Source organism: Elgaria multicarinata, chromosome 9 (assembly GCF_023053635.1).
Source record: "Elgaria multicarinata webbii isolate HBS135686 ecotype San Diego chromosome 9, rElgMul1.1.pri, whole genome shotgun sequence".
In the NCBI taxonomy this organism is placed as follows: Eukaryota; Metazoa; Chordata; class Lepidosauria; order Squamata; family Anguidae; genus Elgaria; species Elgaria multicarinata.
Window position 1 is genome coordinate 58827732 of NC_086179.1, and position 24567 is coordinate 58852298.

General features: G+C 40.6%; 1 protein-coding gene across 1 annotated transcript in view; it reads left to right on the forward strand.

Annotated features, from left to right (window-relative positions):
- LRIG3 (leucine rich repeats and immunoglobulin like domains 3) overlaps positions 1–18606 on the forward strand; it is a 57042-nt gene extending 38436 nt beyond the window's left edge. Inside the window, exons 9-19 of the mRNA XM_063134999.1 lie at positions 1247–1327; positions 2846–2917; positions 3180–3251; positions 4257–4420; positions 8485–8805; positions 13334–13615; positions 13780–14232; positions 14450–14614; positions 16783–16926; positions 17058–17333; positions 17885–18606. Coding sequence (XP_062991069.1) covers positions 1247–1327; positions 2846–2917; positions 3180–3251; positions 4257–4420; positions 8485–8805; positions 13334–13615; positions 13780–14232; positions 14450–14614; positions 16783–16926; positions 17058–17333; positions 17885–18132 — 2278 coding nt within the window. The 3' untranslated portion in view covers positions 18133–18606. The remainder of the gene's footprint in view (positions 1–1246; positions 1328–2845; positions 2918–3179; positions 3252–4256; positions 4421–8484; positions 8806–13333; positions 13616–13779; positions 14233–14449; positions 14615–16782; positions 16927–17057; positions 17334–17884) is intronic.
- Positions 18607–24567: the final 5961 nt, after the last annotated feature.

Here is a 24567-nt window from a genome sequence, read left to right on the forward strand (position 1 = left end):
TGTTCAGTGTAGGAATCCAGTTTAAACCATCTCTGACAGATGGTTGCCCCAGCTAAATGATGAATGTGTTCTGTTCAAACTTGAACCTTTTTTATTTACTCACACAAAGGCCTTCTCCATGGTTTCTTGTAGTCACCTCAAGGTGAATTTGGCATGAAATCAGGTCCAGTAAAAGGTCCCAAAACTAATTTGGTACTCTGTCCATCTTGAAACTTGTGGATTTTTCTTTTGGGAGCTTCCATTTTCATTTTTAACCATTCTTTTAGCTAGGGAACTAAATGAATTTAGGATCCTTTCACAAAATGCCGAGTGTCCCATGGAACATACCATATAGTAATAATGGCATGCATCATTATATAAAGGCAGTTTTCTCATCAGTTCTACTGGGTGAACTCTGTCTACACTGAGGATAACTTGGTTGTCAATACTGGCTTTGTATGCTGCCTGAACTTTTATTTTAAGGTAATCTGTCATTTCCTAGGAGATATCTCACATCATAGACAATACAATAAAGACGAATGCAAATGCATAGGATGAAGTGGCTAGTTTTTTGCTGAATTTCTTTTTTCAGGAGTGTTTATCCAGTCACACAACATTCTTGGGCTATATATACTGATGTCTACATGTCTCAGAAACCACTGTGGAAGCCTCGATATTGGGATGCTTATTATACACCGTCCTGAGATCTTAATGATATAGGGTGGGATACAAATGTTTTTAAATAATAATAAATAAATAAATAAATAAATAAATAACATGTGAAACACAGTAATGTGGCCTGATCTCTTGAATTCTGCTGTTTCTGTGGTTGGAAACTTTCTTCATGATTTCTTTTTCCAGCAGGGAACAGCATTTATAAAGAGGAAGTGTTTTGTCTTTGCTACCATTGTTTTGCATTGATACAGCTGTCAAGCCATGTTTATAGTCTTCAGTATTTATTTATTTCTACATACATAGGATACCTTTTAGGATAATTTCTTACAAAGAAGCTTACAAAACTCAAAATAAAAGCATCATATGATCAGTAAATATAATGCAATCATGACATAGCATCAAACAGCGCTGCTGTTCCATAACTTGCAGATGCAATAACTGATTTATAGGATTTTCTATGAGGTGAAACATTTAGATTAGATATTAACGAGATGCTAGTTTCTTAATGTTCTTGTTTCTAGGAATTGCATTGCTTTTGTGATTTTAGTACGCTTTTCAGCTTTTGGGTCTTATTTTTCTCTCTTCACCACAGGGATCTTAAAAATAATGAAATCTCATGGACAATTGAAGATATGAATGGGGCTTTCTCTGGACTTGACAAGCTTAGATGGCTGTAAGTACATCTTACTTCTATATATTCAAATGCAGATCCTGGATTATTATTTTCGGTAGACCTACAAAATACAATAATTAGCTGTTGTAAGGAAGTTTGTCCTTCCAGATCACTTCCTCTTTTCCACAAGAGGTCATAGATGAGAGAAAGACAAGGAAAGGAAAGAATAAAGAAGAACCAGGCATGTGAGAGGTGGAGGATTGATAGTATTGGTTGATGAAGGGCAAGCCGGCAGCCATCTTTAAGGTGGTTTTTGACCTCTAGGTCAACCACAGTTGTCACTGAACTGTGGCTTGTCGTTGAAACACGAGATACCGTTTTTTCTGAACGCAGTCGCGATAACAAACCATGGATTGTTAACCATGAACCCATGGTTTGTTGTTGGATTGTGAGTCAGGAGTTGCTTGTGGTTAACAATCTGTGGTTTGTTATCGTGGCTGGGTTCAGACAAAACGATAACTCATGTTTCAAGGATAACCCACGGTTCAGCGACAACCCACACTCAACCCATACTTATTCTTTGAGTGTGAGTTATCATGTTGTGTGAATCCAGTCACTGTCCTGCTTTATAGTGTTTTTGTGAAATTTCCTTTTTCTTAAAGACAAAAGGTACACTAACCATTCTTGGGTTGAGAAGATTTTAAAATATGTTTTAGCCCCATGAAGATGCTTTCATGGCTCTCTGTCTTGATTGTACAACTGAATCTGTTTTAATCCCTGCTCCATTACTTATACTTTTATTTTATAGTATTGGATGATTCTGGATCTAAATGGATTTTAAATTGTTTATCACCCTAAGAAGGGTGAGGGGCCATATCCCAGTGGTAGAGCAAATGCTTTTCATGCAGAAGGTCCCAGGTTCTATCCCTTGCATCTCTAAGTAGGGCAGGAAAAACTCCTGCTTGAAACTTTGGAGAGTTGCTACCAATTAGCGTCAAAAATATTGAGCTAGATGGACTGATGGTCTAACTGGGTAGAAGGCAACTTCCAACATTCCTAACCTTTAGGTGACTAATAAGTGCAATAAAGAAAATAAATCATTTAATAAAAATTGTATAGTATCTTACAATGAGTCCCTATAAACCCGTCACATAGGACCAAGATTCCACATAACATAAATTAAACGGAGTCATGTTATTGAAAAGCTGCATAAGATGAGTTCCCAAGGACAATCCAGCAGGCAGTAGAAATGGCTCCATTAGAATACAGAGTTGTTGTGTGTGTTTTCAAAATGCCCACATATAGAAATAAGAGAGGGTTTACATGTATTCCTAAAATAATTGCTTGGCCAAATTATATATATTAAACATCTCTGAAATGCCTTCATTTCTCTAGTTATTGAAGCAGAACAAATGCATATCTTTAGGAGATGAAATAATTTGTGGCACTGAGGGGCCCAGAAATCACAGCATGGTAAAATGTGCCTAAAAGCAATTATCAAGGGAGTCTCTTACAGGTTCCAAAAATGCTGCACCTATTTTATTGCATCTGTTATACATTATGTATTTATATTTCCAGGCTACTCCAAGGGAACAGAATTAGGTCAATTACTAAGAAAGCATTTTCTGGTCTGGATGCACTTGAACACTTGTAAGTAATTGAAAATCATACTTAACTAGACAATTGCTAAAATGTACAACAATGCTAACTCAACATATGCCTTAATATATAGATGGAATTCCACTCACAACTACGTTTGTATCTAGGAAATATGGTCAAATATGTATATTTTAAATGAGCATCACTGTGCTAATGCTTATTGGATGCAAGCTGCTGCTTCGTTCCTTTTTTGGAACAGAATTTGAGAAATTGCTCTAACTTTGTTTGCTTTAATTTTGTCTTTTTCCTGTAGAGATTTAAGTAACAATGCAATCATGTCAGTTCAAGGAAACACGTTTTCACAAATGAAGAAACTTAAAGAATTGTAAGTGTGTCTATTTTGTCTCTAATATGGCCTCCATATGTTTGAAAATGTCAAGTAACAGTAGTAATATGTAGTAATATGCCTCCGAACCAGGCAACTTACAAGTATACAGTGCAGAGCAGGAAGTGCAGCAGAGATGGTCATCTGCACCTCCCACTCTGCATTTCAGCTAGATGGGCTTTTTATCCTTCTAGCTGAGACTTCAGGGAGGGGGAGGGAAGGAGGCTGGGGAGGCTGGAGGATTCCTCATAAGCCAGCCTCCCCAGTTCCCTCATTTCCTAGCCCACAGGAATGCCCCCTTTATGTTCCCTCTCATGTTGAAAAAGCTGGGAGGGGGAGGGTTGCTTGGAGTCCCAGGTCCAAGGTCAGAGCTCTGTCTCCAACCTTGGATCCAGTAATCCGAAATTTATGGACTCCCAGACTCTGTCTAGGGGGCATTGGATTGCTCCTTGCAGGGCTAAACAATCTAGCAGTTAATCCATGGTTTGCTGTTGCCTCCATAATGTATACACTGGCCCATTGGGAGCATGAAGACCATGTGTGTAAGGTTCGGGTGTGCAGATGGATCCCAAGAGCTACTTTATTGGAGTGATTGGATCCAAAGATTTGGATCCAATTCCTCCATCAAGCAGGAATTTAGATTCCAAATTTGTTAGCTATGAAGAAGAGAGGTGGTTGTATGCTGTTTGAGAAAACACAAGACCCATTGGGTGTGCGGCACTGGTTACATAATTCTTTTGAACTAGCCCAGAAATAGGATTGTATGAGATTTAAGCTTTATATTTGTAAAGATTTTGTGTTTTGACATCTTGTTACCTTCCCTGACATTTTGAGATTGGGCAGGCTGCAAATCAAGTAAATAAATAAATAACTTGTGCAACTTTGTAGGCGTTGGCATCAGTTTTGGTTCTTACTCATGTTAAGGCTTGATTTAATATTGCTCGCTCCACTGATGGTTGAGAGTGTTTTTCTTATGAATTGAATTTTCTCCCATTTGTTTTCTAGGCACCTAAACACATCAAGCCTTTTGTGCGATTGCCAGCTGAAATGGCTACCTGAGTGGTTGGCAGACAATAACTTCCAGACGTTTGTAAATGCTACTTGTGCCCACCCACAGATACTAAAAGGGAGAAATGTTTTTGCTGTCAGCCTAGAAGGTTTTGTGTGTGGTAAGTTTAGAGAGCCTTTTCTATCACCATTAAGATTGGAAAATAGGAGGTTGTTTTATAAATCTTTTTAACAAGCTTTATCTTTATTACCTGAAATGTGGGAGTTAATGCTTCTTTGTTTAAATACTCTTTTTTGCTCCTTTCTACTCTTTATGTTCTCTGATCTGTAGATATTTCGAGTTTGTGGTTTCATTTCATATGACTTAATTTCATGTACTGTATACTTGTAGAGTGTGAACAAAGGAAAGATCAGTGGTTTGTGGTGGCAAATATATGTGCTGTTAGGCTTAAAATATGGATAGCACTTAGGATAGCACATAATGTTCTAAATATGTTGGCATAGTTCCATATGCTTAGACTGATGCATGTTTATTGTTCTTAATGCAAACATACAGAATTTGTTTATAAAAGATATATTCATTGTACAAAGGTCACAAAGTGATCATGTACAAAACCCAATATTGGTGTCTTTAAAAACAGCATTTTGTCTGTGTGGACTCAGTGCAGGAAGATTGAAAGCCTGAACCAAGGTTTTGTCATTCTCCTTGAGAGGAGATATTTTGCTATCTGAGCATGCTTCCAGAGGTGGGATGAGTATGTTCAGTCCCTTCTGTCTGCATTCCAAGAAACAGTTTTTGGGTGTTCTCTTCTCAGCAAGCTCTTCTTTCTGAGGCCTTAGCTAGACCTAAGGTTTATTCCTGGATCGTCCCGGGGTCATCCCTGTTCATGTAAATGACAAACACAGGATCCTGGGAGCAGGCAGGGACAATCCCGGGATAAACCTTAGGTCTAGCTAAAGCCTCAGTTTCCAACAGTTTTTTTGAGTTTGGAGCATCTTTTACTTTTGTTTCCATTTTAGGTAGTTGTACATTGTTCCTTTTGGTTCCTTGGTCTTTCCTTTCATTTTCCTACTCTAGTGCAGTGAGTTTCATTTAACAATTGGTGGACTATGGCCAAAATAATTTGTTTAATCTTTCCCTGTGAAGAGTGTAAATGTCCTGCTCGTTTGTCATTTAACAAGCAGGCCAGCTATAACTGTTCTCAAAGACTCAGACCTTCATTTTTGAAAGTGCTGGTGACCACCGTCTTGAATCTGCCAGTGGAGCCTAGGGCCATTATTAATGCCATGGTTGGCTCTAGCTTTTCCTGATCATCAAAATGGCCTCTAAGACTCCTTCTTAGATGGGGGCACTCTCCGTTGCAAGTATGACAAAAGGAATTGTTTACATTTGCAAGATCATCTGAATAATGATTTGTGCATGCTGGAATAGGACGTACCATTCATTGGATCTAATCTGCCCCATTCCAGACTTGAGGGCTGGTATTTCTGTACCATTGCTGTCTGTAGCATGAACATCTGGTCTGGGGGAGTATCACCACATGTAAAGCAGCTGTTTGTTGTGGTCTGCTTCTTTAAGATAGTTATATTAGTCTCCACCCCCCTCCATGACAGGGTAAATTTGAATACAGTTGGTATGTAGCATTAGTTAAAAGAAGCAAATGAAAACAAATAACCTTTGCATCAAGAAACTCAGTTTTGAGCATTTTAAGTTTTTTATAAAAAGGTATCGGTTGTTCTTTCTCTATACATAACAGTTCAAGTAGACAGAATTGGTAGGATTGTTTTTCTAACAGAATCTAATAGTCTTTGCAGATTCCTATGAAATTGCACACATGAACATTTGGGTAATAGGTGTTTGCCTAAATAACAATGCTATTATTTTAGGATTAATCTTGCTACAATGAAGGACATATTAATTAATTCATTTATTTATTTACAACAGTTATACCCCGCTCCACATATAAATAGATTCCTGAATTATGCTGAATAACTGGGAGGTTCAGATCTGGGATTTTGATTATACTTTTTGCTCTGTGCATGAATGTCTTCCTTACGGAACCACCATCAAAAGTGCTCATTCATAGTCACAGTTAATGGTTGTATTTGGTAGCTTGAAGCAAGCTTTGGCTAGAGATTTGTATACAGTTACACACATGAAAAGCAATTGATTTATGTATGCATAACGGGGAACAGCAGTGCAGCATTTGTAAGAACTGTGACTTCCTCTAGAGAGCTGTAAAATATGACTAATGAAACAGTAGGTCAAAAAGCATATAATTGACACCATTTTTAGAGATGGGAAATAGTGTCACAAAAGATCACTTATTCAAAAGAGAGTCATGCTTTCAATTGAACCAAAGTTAGAGGCACTGAGCTGTTGAGCACCCAACTGTAGCACATCACAGCTTCTATATGATAAGGTATCTATTATAGCATCTGCACAATCTAGCGTCTTAGTCATTTTAAAATAAATCCCTAGTGTCTAATTGAGAGAGTTACTATTTGAATTAATCTTATTGCTCAGCATTTACCAGAAGTAGAACAAAATTCAACTTTCGTTTACTGAACTGAAGAAACACTTTTTGATCTTCATATCCTAGTTATCACTTTAATGTTTCAATGGGAGGTGTCGCTTAAAGATATATTTGCAGCCTAGAAATAGTGTGCTACTTAATTCTCAGATCTTGCATCTGAATGACCATAATTCAAATACTCATCCTTTTATTCATTATGATTGATCAGCAGGAGAAAAATACCACAGGCCTTTCTAAATTTAATGAAAACAACTGTGGGTGGGGGTGGCAGGGAGGGGAGGGGTTTAGAAGCTGATTCAACATGCCAAATTAGAGTTCTGGGAAGAAAGAAGCTGGAGGGAAAGTCAAAGGCTGGATGGGCTACGACAGGAAGCGCAGAGCTTTCACTCCCTATAATGTCCTGTCATACTGTTTTTGCATGGTGTGTGTGGGCCAAACTAAAAGTTCCTTTAAGCCCTGTGGGTGGGTGTAAGAGAGAGGGGGGTGTTCCTGAAACCCCCATAGCCTAATGATCTCTCCATGCACAGGTGCTAGGTGTTCACAGTGGAAAGGATTGCAATATGATCACTATAACATTTAGCTCAAGTGAATGATGTTAGTATTTTACACAAAAAGCAGAAGTCCAATTAGGCTGCAATCCTATACATTCATATCTGACAGTGGCCCCGTTCAGACAACACACTAAACCATGCTGCTTAACCACAAGATGGTTAATGGAATGCATGCATTCTATTAACCATTTTGTGGTTAAGCAGCATGGTTTAGCGTGTTGTCTGAATGGGGCCAGTGAGTCCCTCTGAACTCAACAGGATCCATTTCAGAGTAGACATGCATAAGATTGTGCTGTTAATGTGCTGTCATGCTATTTATCACATGTCAGCTACTGGCTTTACTAAAGGTCCACTCTAGCAAGGGAAGAGGAGGAGGTGTGCAAAGGCCAACCTCCCTAGCCTTTTGGGCAAGTTGCATTGCTCCATCCATTGCTACTTCCATAGTGCTTTTTCACCATTGGATAGGTGAGAGGCAGGGTGGCAGCTCTGGTCCAGGGAGTACTGGCTGCCAACTTCTGTTGTATTTTGTATGACTGTCATAATCAGTGATAATATGGAACCTCACTTGTAAATCAGTGAGATTATTTTAGATTTAGATAGTATGGCATCTTTCAAAACTCATTTTCATTTTTTTTTAATATATTGAGAAATGACCTTTGAGTGTGTGAGAAGTACAAATTACATCAGTCTTGAAATATAAGGACAAAACCCCTGTAACCACACAATTTAATCTTTCGTCAAAGTGCTCCTTTTCTTTCTGTACTGTTCAAATAACTTGAGCACTGAATCTTGAGTAATTAGCTGATCACAGAGATGAGTGTGCAGAGAGTTAACAGAGCTCTTTTAAATCATATGTGATCCCATTGTGTGTGGGTGCTGTATCCTTGCATAAGCAAGAATGGTGCCCTTATTTGACAAAATTTCCAAGATTAACTCAATTAAAAATTTAGATACTGCCTAGAGACAATCATTATTGGTAAAAATATTTCTGGATGGTACCATTTAGATTTGAATCTTTCAAACATCTAATAAAAGGCTTGCAAGTTTGGCTTCCTACTTTCTCCTCTCTCTGATGAAAAATCATCTGACTGTAGCCTTGCAATTTACTTATGTATATTTTTTCTCTTATATTTATAGATGATTTTCCAAAGCCACAGATAACTGTCCAGCCTGAAACTCAGTCAGCAATCAAAGGTTCCAATTTAAGTTTTATATGTTCAGCTGCCAGCAGCAGTGATTCTCCAATGACTTTTGCATGGAAGAAGGACAATGAATTGCTACATGATGCTGAAATGGAGAATTACGCGCATCTCAGGGCACAGGGTGGTGAAGTGATGGAATACACCACCATTCTTAGGCTACGCCATGTTGACTTCAGCAATGAAGGAAAATACCAGTGTGTTATTTCAAATCACTTTGGCTCATCCTACTCTGTCAAAGCGAAACTTACAGTGAACAGTAAGCATCTTGAGTTTACCTGTACATTAAACAAAAATATGTTTTAAGAAACTTCATCCCAGAAACTTCACCCAGAATATTTGGTTGATAAATATTTAGATGCTGATACTATGGAGACATGGGGCACACTTCCACACACCCACTCCCATGGAGGCACAAAAATCTTGTTTCAAACGCAATGACATTTATGCACAGACAATAATGCATATAAAGTTGAAGCTTTATTTCATTAACCTAAAGAGCTTAAAATAGTAGATGTGGGTTAAAATAGAAAAGTATTGGTCACACTTCTTACCATAGTTTATCTATCCTTAGCTAAGCTCCATCTTAGATTACTGTAATCTCCTATACATATAAAGACTGCCTGAAAACAGCATTTAATTTGGAAAACATCTGCTTGTTTGTTAACTGGGACCAGGCATTGCAAGCATGTGTTGACACTCCTTAAACAGCTTAACTAGCTTGTGGTTTGTTTGTTTATTAATTTATTAAAACATCTGTATCCCACCCTGTATCCCTGAGATCTCAGAGTGGCATGCAGATAAAATCAAATCAATGTAAACATAAATATACACAGCTAAAAAAGTATTAAATTCTTAACAAATTAAAACCAGTAGAATTTTGTAAAAACAAGTAAAACTATGTGTGACCGTGGAGAATTTAGCTCTCAAAATCTTTGACAAAGAAACATGTTTAAACTTGGTACTGAAATGAAGCCATTGTTGTCGCCAGTGGGGCCTCCAAGGGAAAGGTATTCCACAACCAGGGTGCCATAACAGAGAAAGCCCTCTCCCATGTCCCACCATAATGTATGTCTAACGTTGGTGGGATGCAGAGGAGGGCTCCTCCAACAGATCTCAAATCTCGGGCAGACGTATATAGGGAGAGGCTCTCCCTCAAGTACTGAGGTTCCAAGCCATTTAGGGCTTTAAAAGTCAATGTCAATACCTTGAATTCCAACTGGAAGCATATAAGCAGTCAATGCTGTTCTTCTAAGACTGGTGTTATATGGGCTTTATAAGATGTTCTGGTGAGCAGTCTAGCTGCTGCATTTTGCACTAGCTGCAAATTCTGAGTCACCTTCAAGGGCAGCCCCGCATAGAGTGCATTGTAGTAGTCTAATCAGGAAGTTACCAGCATATGGACTACTGTGGCTAGATTGTCCCTGTCCAGGAAAGGCTGTAGCTGGCGGATCAGCCGAAGCTGACCCCAAGTACTCCAGGCCACCAAGTCCACCTGGGCCTCCAGTAATAAGGATGGATCTAGGAGTACTCCCAAGCTATGCACCTGCTCCTTCAGAGGGAGTGAAACCCCATCCAGAACAGGTTGCTTACCCACTTCCCGGACTCGGGAACCACCAATCCACAGAGCTTCCATCTTATCAGGATTCAGCTTCAGTTTGCTTCCTTGCACAATTCAAAGTGGTGGTATTGACTCTTTGAAACCGCATGTGGCATGGGGCCAAGATACTTGAAAGATTGTCTATCTCTGTATCAGACTGCCTGTTCCCTGAGGTCATAATCAAAGTCTCTTCTCCAGGTGTCCCTAAAATTAAGAGCAGCAGCAGGCAACTGAGCACAGAGGTGGCACCCAGTCTGTGGAACTCTCTCCCCCGGGAGGCTCACCTGGCATCTAACAAAGACATTTTTATTTTCCTAGCCTTTTAAGAACTTTAATTTATGTTATTTTTAATTTATTTATATGATTTATAATCTGGCCTTTTAGGTCAAGCCTTTCAAAACATTTAAAAATCAATGCAGAAATAACTACGTAATGAATTACCAAAACCAGCAACAAAATACAATAGATAAAAGCAATCAACAGATCAATCTAAAGCAAAAAGGCCTTTATGCTTCTTTTACCTGCTGTTTTTAAACTTTGTTTGTAATATTGTTTTCTATTATATGTTATTGTATGTAAGCCACCCTGCTAAATTTATTTGAAGTGTTGAGATAACAATCTATTAAACATCTGGGCACAATGGTTTTAGCAACAGAAGATTAAAACCCCAGAATCATCCATGGAGTGAAGTGGGAACAATCTAAAAAAAACACTACTACATTTTTGTGTTTTCCCTGTACTGAACTTTTCAAACCTGATTTGACTTTTTAAACTGATTTAAGTAAATTAGATTACCTTTGTTGCGTTGAAAGCTCAAACAACTGTGATTCAAGACATATTCAGGTAAAAAAGAAAAAAAATGAAATAATTAAATGAAATGAAATGCAGTGCAATAAATTGGCGTATGAGTGATAAAATTAGATGATATGGCAAGCAACTATACTATGTTTTGATTTTAATGATGCATTTAAAATTTTGGATAGTTTTCTGCATTCAATAAATTCCATGGCACTGAGCAGCCAGTAAATATTAAAACACTAAAATCTAAATTAGTGATAAAATATGGTAATAACTAAAAAGATACAGTAGACTAAATCATTTATCAAATCAAAATGCCTGGAGAAATTAAAAAAACAAAACCTTAATCTGGCACCAAAAGGAATGTAGTGTAAACACCAAAAGCACCTCTTTGTGAAGGACATCCATGACCAGGGGCACCTCCACCAAAAACAGCCCTAGACTTTGTAATTCCGATAAGGAAGGCACTTGGAGAAAAGCTTTAGCAGAAGATCTCAGAACATGGGTAGGCTAATAAAGGAAGATACATCCTTACAAGTATTTGGGTTCCAAGGTATTTGAAGGTACATACCAGCACTTTGAATTGGCCCTGGAAGTAAATAGTAGGGATGTGCTCCGCTTCTAATCGGACCGGCGAATTAGAAGCGGAGCGGGGGGCTTCGCCTGCCCTTAAGGCGGAGGTGAAGAGGATTGGGGGGCCAGCGGAGCGTGGCGAAGAGGATCGAGGTGAAGGCGGATCTTTCGCCTCGATCCGGAGCTCCGCTGGAAAGGTAAGTGGGGTTTTCCAGGCCCTGCCGCTGTCGCTGTTGCCCATGCGGCGTCAGCGGCAGGGCCCAGTAACCCCACCCCCACCCTCCTTTCCCTTACCTGCCTCCGTCCGCGGTCCGTCGGCGTCTTCAATTGAGCCCGCAGTTCAACCAGGAAGTCTGGGCCGCTTGCGGCCCAGACTTCCTGGTTGAACCGCGGGCTCAATTGAAGATGCCGACGGACCGCAGACGGAGGCAGGTAAGGCCCCCCTCCCCCTTGGTCCCTTACCGGGCTCTGCCGCCGTCACCGCACGGGCGGCGATGGCAGCAGGGCCCGGTAAACCTCCCGCCCTCCTCTCCCGGCCTTACCTGGCGCCACTCCCCTCCACTGCGGAGCTCCGATTCGGAGCCGGAGCTCCGCGGCGAAGAGGAGCGGAGTATGGGCGGAGCGGTACGGAGCGGGCCGATCCGAAATTTTCGGATCGGCCCGCAGGGCGGAGCGGGGGGGTCCGTGCACACCCCTAGTAAATAGGTAGCCAGTGTTCCCTACTGACATAATATGAACAACCCTGTACTAGTTGAAATTATGGCAGCTATATTCTACAATAATTGAAGTTTCCAAATAGTGTTCAAGGGCAGCTCTATGTACAACACATTAGAGTAATCTAATCAGGAAGTGACTAGAGCATCTACCACCATGGTCAAACTATCCCTGTCCAGGAGCAAGTACAACTGGCAAACCAACCAAAGCTGGTAAAAGGAATTCCAAGCCACTGAAGCCACCTGGACCTCTAGTGACAAAGATGGACCTAGAAACACCCGCAGGCGGTCTAGCTTTTATTTTAGAGGAGTGCAATCCCATCTGGAACAGGCCAAACATACAGTTCCCCAGATTTGGGAACTATCTACCTACAATGCCTATGTCTTGCCAGAATAAAGCACCATATAATGTTGACCTAAGTGAGATGTGTTAGGAAATGACTTGAGTGATGTATATTAGGATGGCTTTATTTATTATCTATTTATATACCACTTACATACCACTTCTCATTTGACTAAATCCTGAAGCTATTTACAAAAGGAATGCAAAAAACACAAAATGTTATATCTTATCGGATCAGGTAGATTTATGGACAAAGTTGCCCCAAGATCTTAGCTATGTGATCTCTCTTCTTAAATAAATTAGATGACATGTAATAAGAAAGGGAGTGAGAAAAGACAAGAGTTGCAAGGTGGATGTTAGGATTTGAACCTTCTGTCCTCAAGCTTATCAACATCTCCATTACCTGCATTCAGCAGGGGGTTGGACTCGATGGCCTCATAAGCCCCTTCCAGCTCTACTATTCTTTGAGTCTATGACTTGAATGAGGTGTTTTGGGAAATGATAGCCCTGTTTGTAATGGCTAGAAGGATTTCCCAGCATATAAGGAGCAAAGATTTTTCCTTAGATTACACCTTTTCACAAAAGTTAATTGCAGATGTTTGTTTCCAAATTTGGCATTAAATAAAAAGTCTAGATAGAACTGAGAAGAAGAGTGATGATGATAATAATTCTGTTTCCATTGTATAAATGTACTGAAAACAATTGCCTGTACACTGATAAGAAGATGATGGGTTACCAGTTCTTCTTGTGTTTTCTGTAGTGCTTCCTTCGTTTACCAAGATGCCCATGGACCTTACCATTCGTGCAGGAGCCATGGCACGACTAGAATGTGCTGCAGTGGGTCACCCAGTGCCCCAGATTGCTTGGCAGAAAGATGGTGGCACTGACTTTCCTGCGGCACGCAAGAGACGCATGCATGTGATGCCTGAGGACGACGTGTTCTTTATTGTGGATGTCAAAATTGAAGATACCGGTGTTTACAGCTGCACAGCTCAAAATACTGCTGGGAGCATTTCTGCTAATGCAACATTAACAGTATTAGGTAAGACAAACTGTGACTGCCAAGTGGATGTTGGTGGTCTTGCGTAGTAGTTCATTCTTTTGTATTTGACAGCAGCAAATACTGGCTGATATGGATGATTAACGCTATGGAGAAACTTTCTGACTTCATTGAAGTAACATTCATATTTTTGCTTTCGTTTTCAGAAACACCCTCCTTTTTGCGGCCCTTGCTGGACCGAACTGTGACAAAAGGTGAAACTGCTGTCTTGCAGTGTATTGCCGGGGGAAGCCCTCCCCCTCGGCTTAACTGGACCAAAGATGACAGCACTTTGGTGGTGACAGAGAGACATTTCTTTGCTGCAGGAAATCAGTTACTGATCATTGTGGACACAGACTTCGAGGATGCTGGGAAGTACACATGTGAAATGTCTAATACTCTCGGAACGGAGAGAGGAAACATTCGCCTCAGTGTAATTCCCACTCCCACCTGTGATTCTCCTCAGAACGCTGCCCCATCCCTGGATGATGATGGATGGGCCACTGTGGGCGTTGTGATCATAGCTGTGGTATGCTGTGTGGTGGGCACTTCCCTTGTGTGGGTGGTCATCATCTACCACACAAGGAGAAGAAATGAAGATTGCAGCATCACAAACACAGGTGTGTAAACTGAAACTTGGCACTGGAAGAGCACACTCCAGTATGTTTGTGGTTACCCTAGATTAGTTTTCTTCCAGAAATATTTATGTCTCTTGACTCAAATTCAGAAGGATGAATAACTTCTCAAAACCAACCCTCTGAACCTCATTAGCTTTAAAATACTGCAGCGAATCTTGGTACTGAAAGCTTGTGTGTGTGTGTGTTTGCTTAATCACAGATGAGACAAATCTGCCTGCTGATATTCCAAGCTATCTGTCATCCCAAGGAACTCTAGCTGAAAGACAAGATGGATATGGGTCATCAGAGAATGGAAGTCAACATCACTTTGTATCATCATCATCATCCATGGGAGGATATTTTTTACAACAAAGAGATAGCAGTGGTATGTATTTCACCGCGCAACCCTATAATGAAGCTTACTGCCAGTTAAGTGCATAGGATTGCAATCTAAATTTTCTAAGTTTACTCCATTGATGCCTGAAATTCAACCGCTGTTATGCTCAACTAATGGAAGCAGCTCCTTTGCTGAATGCAGTCTATTGATCTGGTAAATTGAAGAATAACTATTTTATTATTTTAAAGTTTTTTATCAACTGCATAGCTGAGAAATTGTCTCCTAACGATTATTGCCCCTAAAGAGAAATGTAATGTCAAAACATTTTTTCATTTTACAGCAACCCTAGTCTGTAGATTAGCTTTTCCCAACCTGGTGCCCTCCAGTTGAGTTTGACTATAACTCCCATCATCGTCAGCCAGCATGGCTACCAGATTTGGAAATAGATCTTTCTGATTTAGTAGTAGTAGTAGTAGTATTCGGGTCCTGAGCCATGTAGGGCTTTATAGGTTAAAACCAGCAGTTTGAATTTGGCCCAGAAACAGATTTGCAACCACTCAGTGCTGGGTATATATGTTCATATTGCCTAAACCCAGTCAACAACTTGGCTTCTGAATTTTGCATTAGCTGATTTCTGAACCATCTTTAAAGGTAGCCCAACAGGCAATGCATTGCAGTAATATAGCTTAGAGGTTTCCGATATATACAGATGCATATTCAGGCTTTGAGTCCAGAGGAAGAGCGCTTACAGGAAATGTCTTGGAGATTCTTGTTGTCCTGCATTTTTATTTTTCACTTAAAGCTAAGTTTTTCAACACAGGTCAATGATATTAATAGCATGCAGATTGCTGCCAAGTGTCTTCAGCTAGAGTGCTAATTGAGGCCATGCTGCTGACAGAGAAGTTCTGTTTCTCCCTTGCTCCAGGAACAAACAGAGGTCTCTGTTCCAGGTTAATACTCCCCAAAGTCTTCCATATCCAAAAAGCTGAGCCTATATTCACAGTTCTCTGTGATTGGTTCTGTGAGACACACATAGCAGACAGAGACTGTATGGTTAGCCATTTTGCCTTCCCATGCTCTAGGGGAACTTCCAGATGAGGCTTTTATGGTGCCACTGCCCATAAACTGTCTGGAAACACTATTTAGGCACATAACAACTAGATGCACACATCTGGAGAAGGAACATCCATCTAAAGCAGGGATGTTGAACTTCTTTCAGCCCAAGGACCAGATTCAATTTTGGAGCTGCTCGGGGTGGGGGGAGTGACGGCATTCCAGTGGTGTGTAGGGCAGAAGGCAAAACAGGGTGGGGCCAAAATTTCAGCGTATTTTAGTTTAAAGCTCTTTCTGCCAATAACTAAGCCATAGGAGAGCCTTTTATAATGAGGAAAAGCATGCAAAAGCCAGGAACCAACCAAACCATCAGGCAGAAAAAAGGGTAAGGGGAAATAGCCATCTGGGGAATCCCAGGAGAGCTGTACTTGGCCCCCAGGAGGGCCAGATTTGGCCCAGGAGTCTGAGGTTCCACGCCCCTGATTTAATGAATCTAGCTCTGTAGATCTTGCAACACAAGAAGCTCTATTTAAGAAGCATTTCAACTTCTTTTGAAACTGGTTCAATTCTACATCCATCTAAAGGGGTTCTCTAATTTGTGGCCAGTGTATGTAACTGGATGGGTAGCATCCACAACTAAAGATGCGAGGGAGACTGGAGCAGGCAGGCACCATCGGAGCCTGCTTCAGTTGGACCCCCCCCCCAGGGCTAACATCTTCACCTTGTGGGGAAGAAGGAGCTGTTGGTTTGCCCCTCCATTGGGAGATGAGAGGATGGAGCAGGGCCTTCCCACCAGCCTAAACAGTCTCCTTAATTTCTTTTTATTTTCTCCCTCTTCCCTCCCCATCCACTTTTCCTTGTGTGTCACGTCTTTTTTTTAGAATGTAAGTCTGAGGGTAGGGACTGTCTTCTTTATTGATACATTGTAAGCCGCTCCGAGAGCCTTTTGGCTGAGGTGCGGGATAAAAATACTCTAAATAAATAAATAAATAAATAAAGGTTTGGGAACCACCAAGATGGAGAATCAGCAGTTCTCAAAATCTGATTGCTGAAAAATAACTATTGCTTTGACAAGTTCCCTTCGATTTTTGTATTACATCTTTATATATGAAGAATAAAATTAGAGTAGAAGAAAACTGATGTGTGTTATTTCTCTCTTAAAGGAATTTGTCATATAGATAATTGCAGTGAAAATGACCTGGAAGCTGTAACAGATCCATTTTTATGCCATTATCTGGGAACTTCAGGAAGTATATATTTGAAAGGGAATATTTGTGGCCCAGATGTGTTTGAAGTATACCACGCAGGTAATCTACGTTATATATTTTTATATACTTTTTTTGTTTGGTTTTGTTGTATTTTTGGGTGCCTTTTTTAACAGTCTTTGCACTGCGAAGCTAATTAGATCTCATTTCATTTCAATTTTTTTTCTTTCAAGGCTGCAACCCAGAGCAAAAAACAGTGTGTGCAGACCTTTACGATTCAAGTTGCTTAAAGAAAAAAGAATGTTACCCCCATCCCTACTCACCTGAAGATCCTTTTGACCAGTATATCGACATTTCTGGAATACACACTCCAAATAGTAAATTGCTTCCATCTGTTTATACTCAAAGTGAAGAAAATGAAACAAGAAGTTCACATCTAAATGTGGATGCGTGTGATATTAAGAGAAACCAAGAGCTGTCTTCCACTGCTACAAGCAACACTTTCATGGGTATGTGTAAACGGTGGAGTGTGGTGAAACTCCTAAACACATTTGCTGGGAAGGAAGTCCCATTGAACTTTGTACTGTAAGAGCTTCAGATGATGCCTTTGAACAGCAAACTTATAAGTTCTTGCTTTGATTAATTTTAGTCTACTTATGTGCTGACATAGCATCCCTTAGTTGAAAGATTGAATCTAAGCTCCCAAACCATTGAGTAATAGATATGCAACCTTTGTGCATGCAGTCTAGTTGGAAGATCAGGTTGGGAAATCTCATATTCAGTACCCATTTGCGCACACATTTCCCCAACCAACTAGAAATTATTTAAATGGATGCCTGCTTCCACATGTATATAGCCCCTGGCTGAACCAGGGCAGTTGACTATTTTTTTAAAAAAATGCTCATGACACTTCAACATTAACTGTGTCAAGAGGAAAAGGTACAAAGACACATCTGATTTAAGAATATTTCATTGGTCTATTTTTTGTGGCTGTTTTTTTAATCCATCCTTTGATAGAAGTTAATAAATATTCTCCCCACCCCCACCCCCTCTCTCTCAGGAACATTTGGAAAACCGATATGGAGACATCAGCTTGATTCCTTCCCAAACTGTAAGAGCTCATCAGTTTGGCAACCAAACGCCTCCCCAAATCATCCTCATGAATCGTTGGACTTTGATTCAGAGTCTGAGGATGACCATAGTAAGGTCAGGACGTTTCCTGAAGGGGACAATGGCCACTGTATTTACAAACCGGCAGCTGAAAATTTTAGGACTCCTACTTTTCAGTCTTTTGATTTGGATACATAACTTCCTACCGCCAGAGTCACCCCAGAACTGATTTATGAACCAAATGAATATACTACCTCAAAGTGGACATTATTTAAAAAAGAAAAGGAGGGAAAGACACTCCATTCTTAATTGTGTTTTTTTAATAGAGCTATGATTCAGAAAAAAAGGAATACATTTTTATATGGATGCATTTTTATTGCCAAAACATTATACACTTTCATGCAGATTATACATTCCTTATAGAATATATTTCTAAAAAAATTATAGCTTTGTTTTAACCAAATGGTACATTTTTGTGTAAATTAATGGTGTGAATAATAATTATGCATTTGTTACTACCACAGACTTCATTTTATTCAAATGGGTGCTAAAATATTTTAATACCAACACATTTGTGTGCGTATGTTTAATGGACATTCCAAAGTTTTAAGCAGGTAACATGGTCATGTTTGCACATCACTTCTAATAAGTTGGGCAGTCTTCTGCACTTAAAACACTGTAATAAGAATAAAAAAGAAATGCAGTCAGGTCAGGAAAATAAAATCGCCGATCCTTTCCATCTCACCCTTGGCCTGTTTGGGTGTAATATGGTGCATAAAGGCCCATAGAAGAATATTCATATATATGCACAAAGGCACTTTTCAGTTTCCCATTCCTTATTGATGTCATTATGCCTATACCATATGCTACTCTTGATTGATCAAGTCTCGCCAATATAGTTCTCCAGAGCCAAGTTAGCAACAGGGCTCCGTAGTCCCAAGTATTGCAATTCCACCAGCATATCCTGGCTTCATTCCAAATTGCATGGAGAGACTTTCCTGAACAGTAGAACGCCCTTTCCATTGTGGTATTTCCTTTAATGGATGAATGTACAACGCATGATTTGGATGAGTCTCTTGATCATGCCCCACCTGAATAACAGATGCTTCCCCCAGATGTCAACACATGCAGACATCCTGGAACAAGGACAGCAGTGCAGCAACACTCCCTGGTAATCATGTGATGCCCCCTTCATGCATAAAGGTTACAGTCTCTCATGCGTGTCATTCCCTAAGTGCTCAGTCAAACAAAATAAATAGCTGCACCCAGTTCATAAACCCCTTCCCAGTAAAGAATAGGGAGCTGATTCCTTCTGGGAGCTGCCACAAGGGTAGAGCACATATTTTGCATGCACAGGGTCCCAAGTTCACTTGCTGACATTTCTACTTAAAAGGGTCAAGTAGCAGGTGATAAGAACAACACCTCCACCTGTGGTAAGTCAAAGTAGATAATACTGGGCTGGGCTGAAATCCTCTGCACCAATCATCCCCAACCTGGTGCCCTCCATATATTTTGGACTTTAGTTTCAATCAGTCCCAGCCAACATGTTCAATAGTCAAGAATGCTGGGAGTTGTAGTCAAAAACATATGGAGGGCACCAAGTTGGGGACAGCTATTATACACACTTATCTAGCAGTAAGCTCTGTTTGAATTAAGTTGAACATCTTTCTGAGTAGACATGTATAGGATTGCACTGTAATATAGACAAATAGTCTGACATAGGATGGCAGCTTCCTATGTTTCATGTCTGTTTTTACCTCCTACATGTGGGATATATGGAGTGCCTTTAACATGCACTGTTGGTGAGATACGAAGCCTAGTATATGGCAGTGAACAGATGCACCCAGTAGTTACTCTTGCAATGATGGCTGCTGTAAAAAGAACTGCTACATTCACAGGAATTGCTGTTGGCTATATCCACATACTGCCTGTTCCTACTTGCTGTTCAGTATGCGAGCACATGTCTGAAAACAGTCACATCTAGGGTTGGGGAAATGCTTGCATTCAAAATAAACGGAGATCGTGCACCAGCCCTAAATTATTAAAAATGCCAATTGATGATCAATGTGCAGTTGAATCTTCTTCCTGAGATCACTGCCAAAAGACAACACAATGGAAAAGCTGTGATCTGAATTTCACCATGTTATTCCATTGTCCTGGTAAGCCATCAATGTGCGTGATGCACAGTTCCTCCCATAGTGATCTTGGGTCCACCCCTCAGTTTTCCCGGAATACGGCTAACTGCTTTTGTCATTTTGGGGGGGCTATCTTGGTACAATTCCAAAGTCCGTGGTTCGTGTGAGAAGTTGTTGCTGTTTGGTGCAAGTTTCTGACTCAGCGAACAGCCAATCCACTGTCGGGCATGTGCTTCGGTTTCGGAGGTGTGTGGAAGTGGACATTTTCACCACGTTTTGGATGTGTATCAGCATGTTGTGGCGACGAGAGTGTGTATTTTTTTAAACACAAATATCTTAGCCGTTAGAGTACATCAGCATTAGTACCCTAGAATGCAATTCATCTGGCCCTGAAGACTTAATGCAGCTAGTATTTCTTGACCAACTCATCAGCTTCAGCTATTGGGCAGTAAAGAAATGCAGTAACTAATAAATAAACAATATGAATTGCAATACTGGTTCCTCATTAATCATGTTACCTATGCAAGGTTGTGTGCCTTTCCCCTGTATTATTAAGAGCCCTTTTAATGGTGAATTGAAATGTTTCAAAAGCATCAAAACGCTAATGAAGAGACATACCCTGCTTGGTGTGCCCTGCCCCGCCGGCTGCAAAACAGAGGCGTTCGCTCGCTTTTCCCTCCCTCCCTCCCTCAGCAAGCCTGCAGCGGGTGCTTCCCTCTATTCTGAATAATGTTTTTTATAGGGTAGGGTAGGGGGCGCTGGGCATGAGTTTGTGGAACCAAGGGGGCGGTTACCTGAAAAAGTTTGGGAACCACTGCCTTAGAGAGACCTATTCATCCCTCATTTAAGTTGTACAATTCATGATAGCCTTTCTAGATCAGGTTTAAACTGAGACATTACCCTCCCCCAAAGTTCCCCAGAATCACCATTCCAAATCCGTATTTATGCTCTCTCTCTCTCTCTCTCTCTCTCTCTCTCTCTCTCTCTCTCTCTCTCTCTCTTGCTCTCTCTCTGGTTAGAAATTAAAAGCTTAGTACTTCTAGGTAATGGAATCTAGCTTAAAACAGCCCCATCTATTTTCATTGGTATAGTAGTCCAGGACTCCGACAAGCTGTGGATTCCCATGTCAGCAATGAGCTTGGACTCATGTGTCTCCCTGTGGGCTAATATTACAATACTCTTTTTTTCTTTCTTCAAAATCCATTCACTTTGAAGGTGCAAATTTATATAGTTGTCAGATTTTTTTAAAGCTAAATTGAAAGCAGCTGTTAGAACAGGACTTTATAGGCCCCATCTTTCAGAGGATACGTCTGGAGCAAAAGGTCCCCCCCACTCACCCCCCCCATCTAATGAAGTCAAAGCCAGGTCTGCCCCCACCCCATCCAGGAACCTGGTTTCCAAATTGCAGTGTAATTTCCCTCTTTAATTTAGACACTCGTATTGGAGACAGGAAGTTAATCCATCTTCAGTCACTGGTGGTCTAACTGTACAGAATGGATTTTTCATGCTTTTGTTTATCAAATTGCCAGGTTTTCTGACTCTCATTGTTAATTTGTCTTCATTGTTGCCAGATGTGGTTATGTGGTGGCAGACATTGATATCGGCATTTGGGGATAATTAACAGTGTTTTGAAAGAAATTAATTTTTCCTGGGTTAGACATAAAGCTCTGAGTCAATAATGCAAGAAATCCTAAATTAGATTTGCTCACTAAATCACGGCAGCCCCTGGTTCTTCAAAAACCTGCTAACGTAGGTTCTCCTATCAAACATGACTTTACAAATACTGGATAGAAATGCCAAGTAAAATGAAGAATCCACTTCAGAAGAAACATAGTGGTTGTTTGCTTGAAAATGCCTTCATGTTTAACTGTAAACTTCTAAGAAGCACCATTTAACAGAAATCCCTTCATCTCCCCACCCCCTTAGTGACAGGTGATGCCTATGTTCTCAAAAGCAATTTAAGCGGCAATCCTATACCCACTTACCTGGAGGTAAGTGTCATTGAACTGGGAATATATTCAATACACACTTACCTTGGAGTTGGTCCCACTGAATTAAGTCAATTGGACTTACTTCTGAGTAGATGGGTGTATTTGGAATTTAGTCTTATTCATTTCAATGAGACTTACTCTGGGTAAGTGGGTCTATTGCAGCCTGAAATTTTATTATGATCCTTCCTCAACAACAACAACAAAATAAAATAAATTAAAGGTAAAATATAAAATAAAACAAGGCCCGTTATTGTATTGTGGGTTTATACCACAGTTGGGAAACATTTTTTTCTGTTGGCTCCTTTCCTTCAGGGGTAATCTTAGCAGCCCCATCTCCCCAGTTAGCAGGGACACCCATTTTCGTGGTCTCTCTCTCTGTCTCTTTGCCCTCTGCTCTCTTCCCTATCCCTGTCATGCCCTTTCTCTCCCCTCTTCCTCCACATACAGTGGCCTGTCAGGATAGGGATGGATCACTCTCACCAGAAGTCTAAAACAATTGCTTGCAGAGGACTTTCAAAACTAAGCCGAGAGCTGCAGGTTGCTTACTCCTGCTTGACAGGCCCAACTCAGCCAAATTAAGCCCTTTTAAGTCCCATTAGTTTCAACAGGAGAAGCGAGCAGATGCTTAAAATGTGCCATTGACATCAGTGGGTTTAAAAGGTGCTTAACTTTGGGGTGCATTGTGCCGTAAGTGCATTGCAACAGATTTGTGCTCAGAGAGGACTTACAGTTTCAATCCTAGTCACTAGGAATGTGCGGCCACTTAATACATCTTACACATGGACTTCCTGAATACAAAATGTTTGTCTTTTGGGTCAGCTGTGAAGGCTGCTTGTATGTACAAATGCACTCTCTGTGTACATTTTGAAACGAAAAGCTATGAGTTGTACACAAGGAGCCATTCAATCCGAGGTGAGGTGTGTCTATTTTGTGTGTGGGATTCGGTTCCAGAGTACAATTTGTCATGTGTAAAATATCTGAGAGGTGTTAATTTTCTGAGGTACAAACACGGCTAGAATATTTCTAGTTTGTTTTCACTCACAACTGTGACATCTGAGTTTTATTAGTAAGGAATGGCTAAATGTTTAACCTTGACACTGCTGTGCTATGCTATGCTGGTTTTCTTTTGATGCAGATGTTTAAGAGACTTTGTGGCTTGATAGCCGTACAAGTGTAGCGTATGGGATAGGAAATTAGTTTGAAACCAGTATGATGTTGCATCTGGAATGCCTCCTGACTGAACAAGACCAACATAATTGAATGATGATACAAGATGCATTGTGCTATCTTATTTTGAACAGTGCTGGTAATCCTGAACTTGTTCAGTATTCTTTATGGGCTACATTCTCTTAATAAGTTGAATAGCTTGGTGTTCTGCCAATTAATTATTAGACACTGGTAAAAGGAGTATAGACGGCATAACACTGAATTATTATGATGCTCTGAAGAAATACCAATTTACTAGAACATTGTCTTCACCAAGTACTCATTATCCAAACTGGTGTCTGAGTCAGCACATGAAGAGGCTTGCCCTTCAAGAAGCTTCTGTAAAAGAGAATAACTTGGTTTATTTTAAAGCTGCCACTTATTAAGGAATTTGGGGGAGGGCCATAGCTCAGGAGTAATGCCGTCTGTCATGCAGAAGATGTGAGCTTCAGTCCTTGGGATCTGTAAGGTAGCATATGATTGGCACAGGCCCTCCATGTTCTTTCCAATCAGAACAAGCAATACACGGGCCTTGTCTGCACCAGCCGTTTATTCCCATATAATATCAAAGTCACCACTACCGGGCCACATGACACACAGATCTTCCCATAGTGATCTTGGGTCCACCCCTCAGTTTTCCTGGAATATCGCTAACAGCTTTTGTCATGGTTTTTTTTGTATCTCAGTACAATTCCAAAATCCGTGGCTTGTGTGCCCCCCCCCCTTTGAGAAACTGTTGCTGTTCAGTGCAAGTTCCTGGCTCAGCAAACAGCCAATCTACTGTCAGGGGCGTGTGCATCTGTTTCGGAGGTGTGTGGGAGTGTTTTGGATGTGTATCAGCATGTTGTGGCACCAAGAGTGTGTATTTTTTAAAACACAAATATCTCTGTGTAGTATCTCACATTTGATGGACTCCCTATCTACCCCATATGTAGCTGTGCATTTGCGTTCATGTGCATCTCTGATGAGTCATAAAAAAACCCACGATCCCCGTAGCTGCATAATCTGCCTATCCCCACCCACTTCTCCCGATCCACATGCGGAAGCGCCATCACGGGGCACATGTCCTCCCACAACAGCAGTCCTGAAAATGCGAAAAACTTCACTCACATGTGCCCCGTGAGTGCCGATTCCAGAAGTGGGAAAACTCACAACCACCCCTTCTCCCTTGCAAAAGGGCTGTAGGTGTAGATCAGGCCACAGCCATCTAGATCGTGACTCAACATAAGTCAACTTCACATTTTCTCAGTTGATTAAATTCCTGCCTTCTAACTGATGGTTGAAATTTTCAATGCGCATTC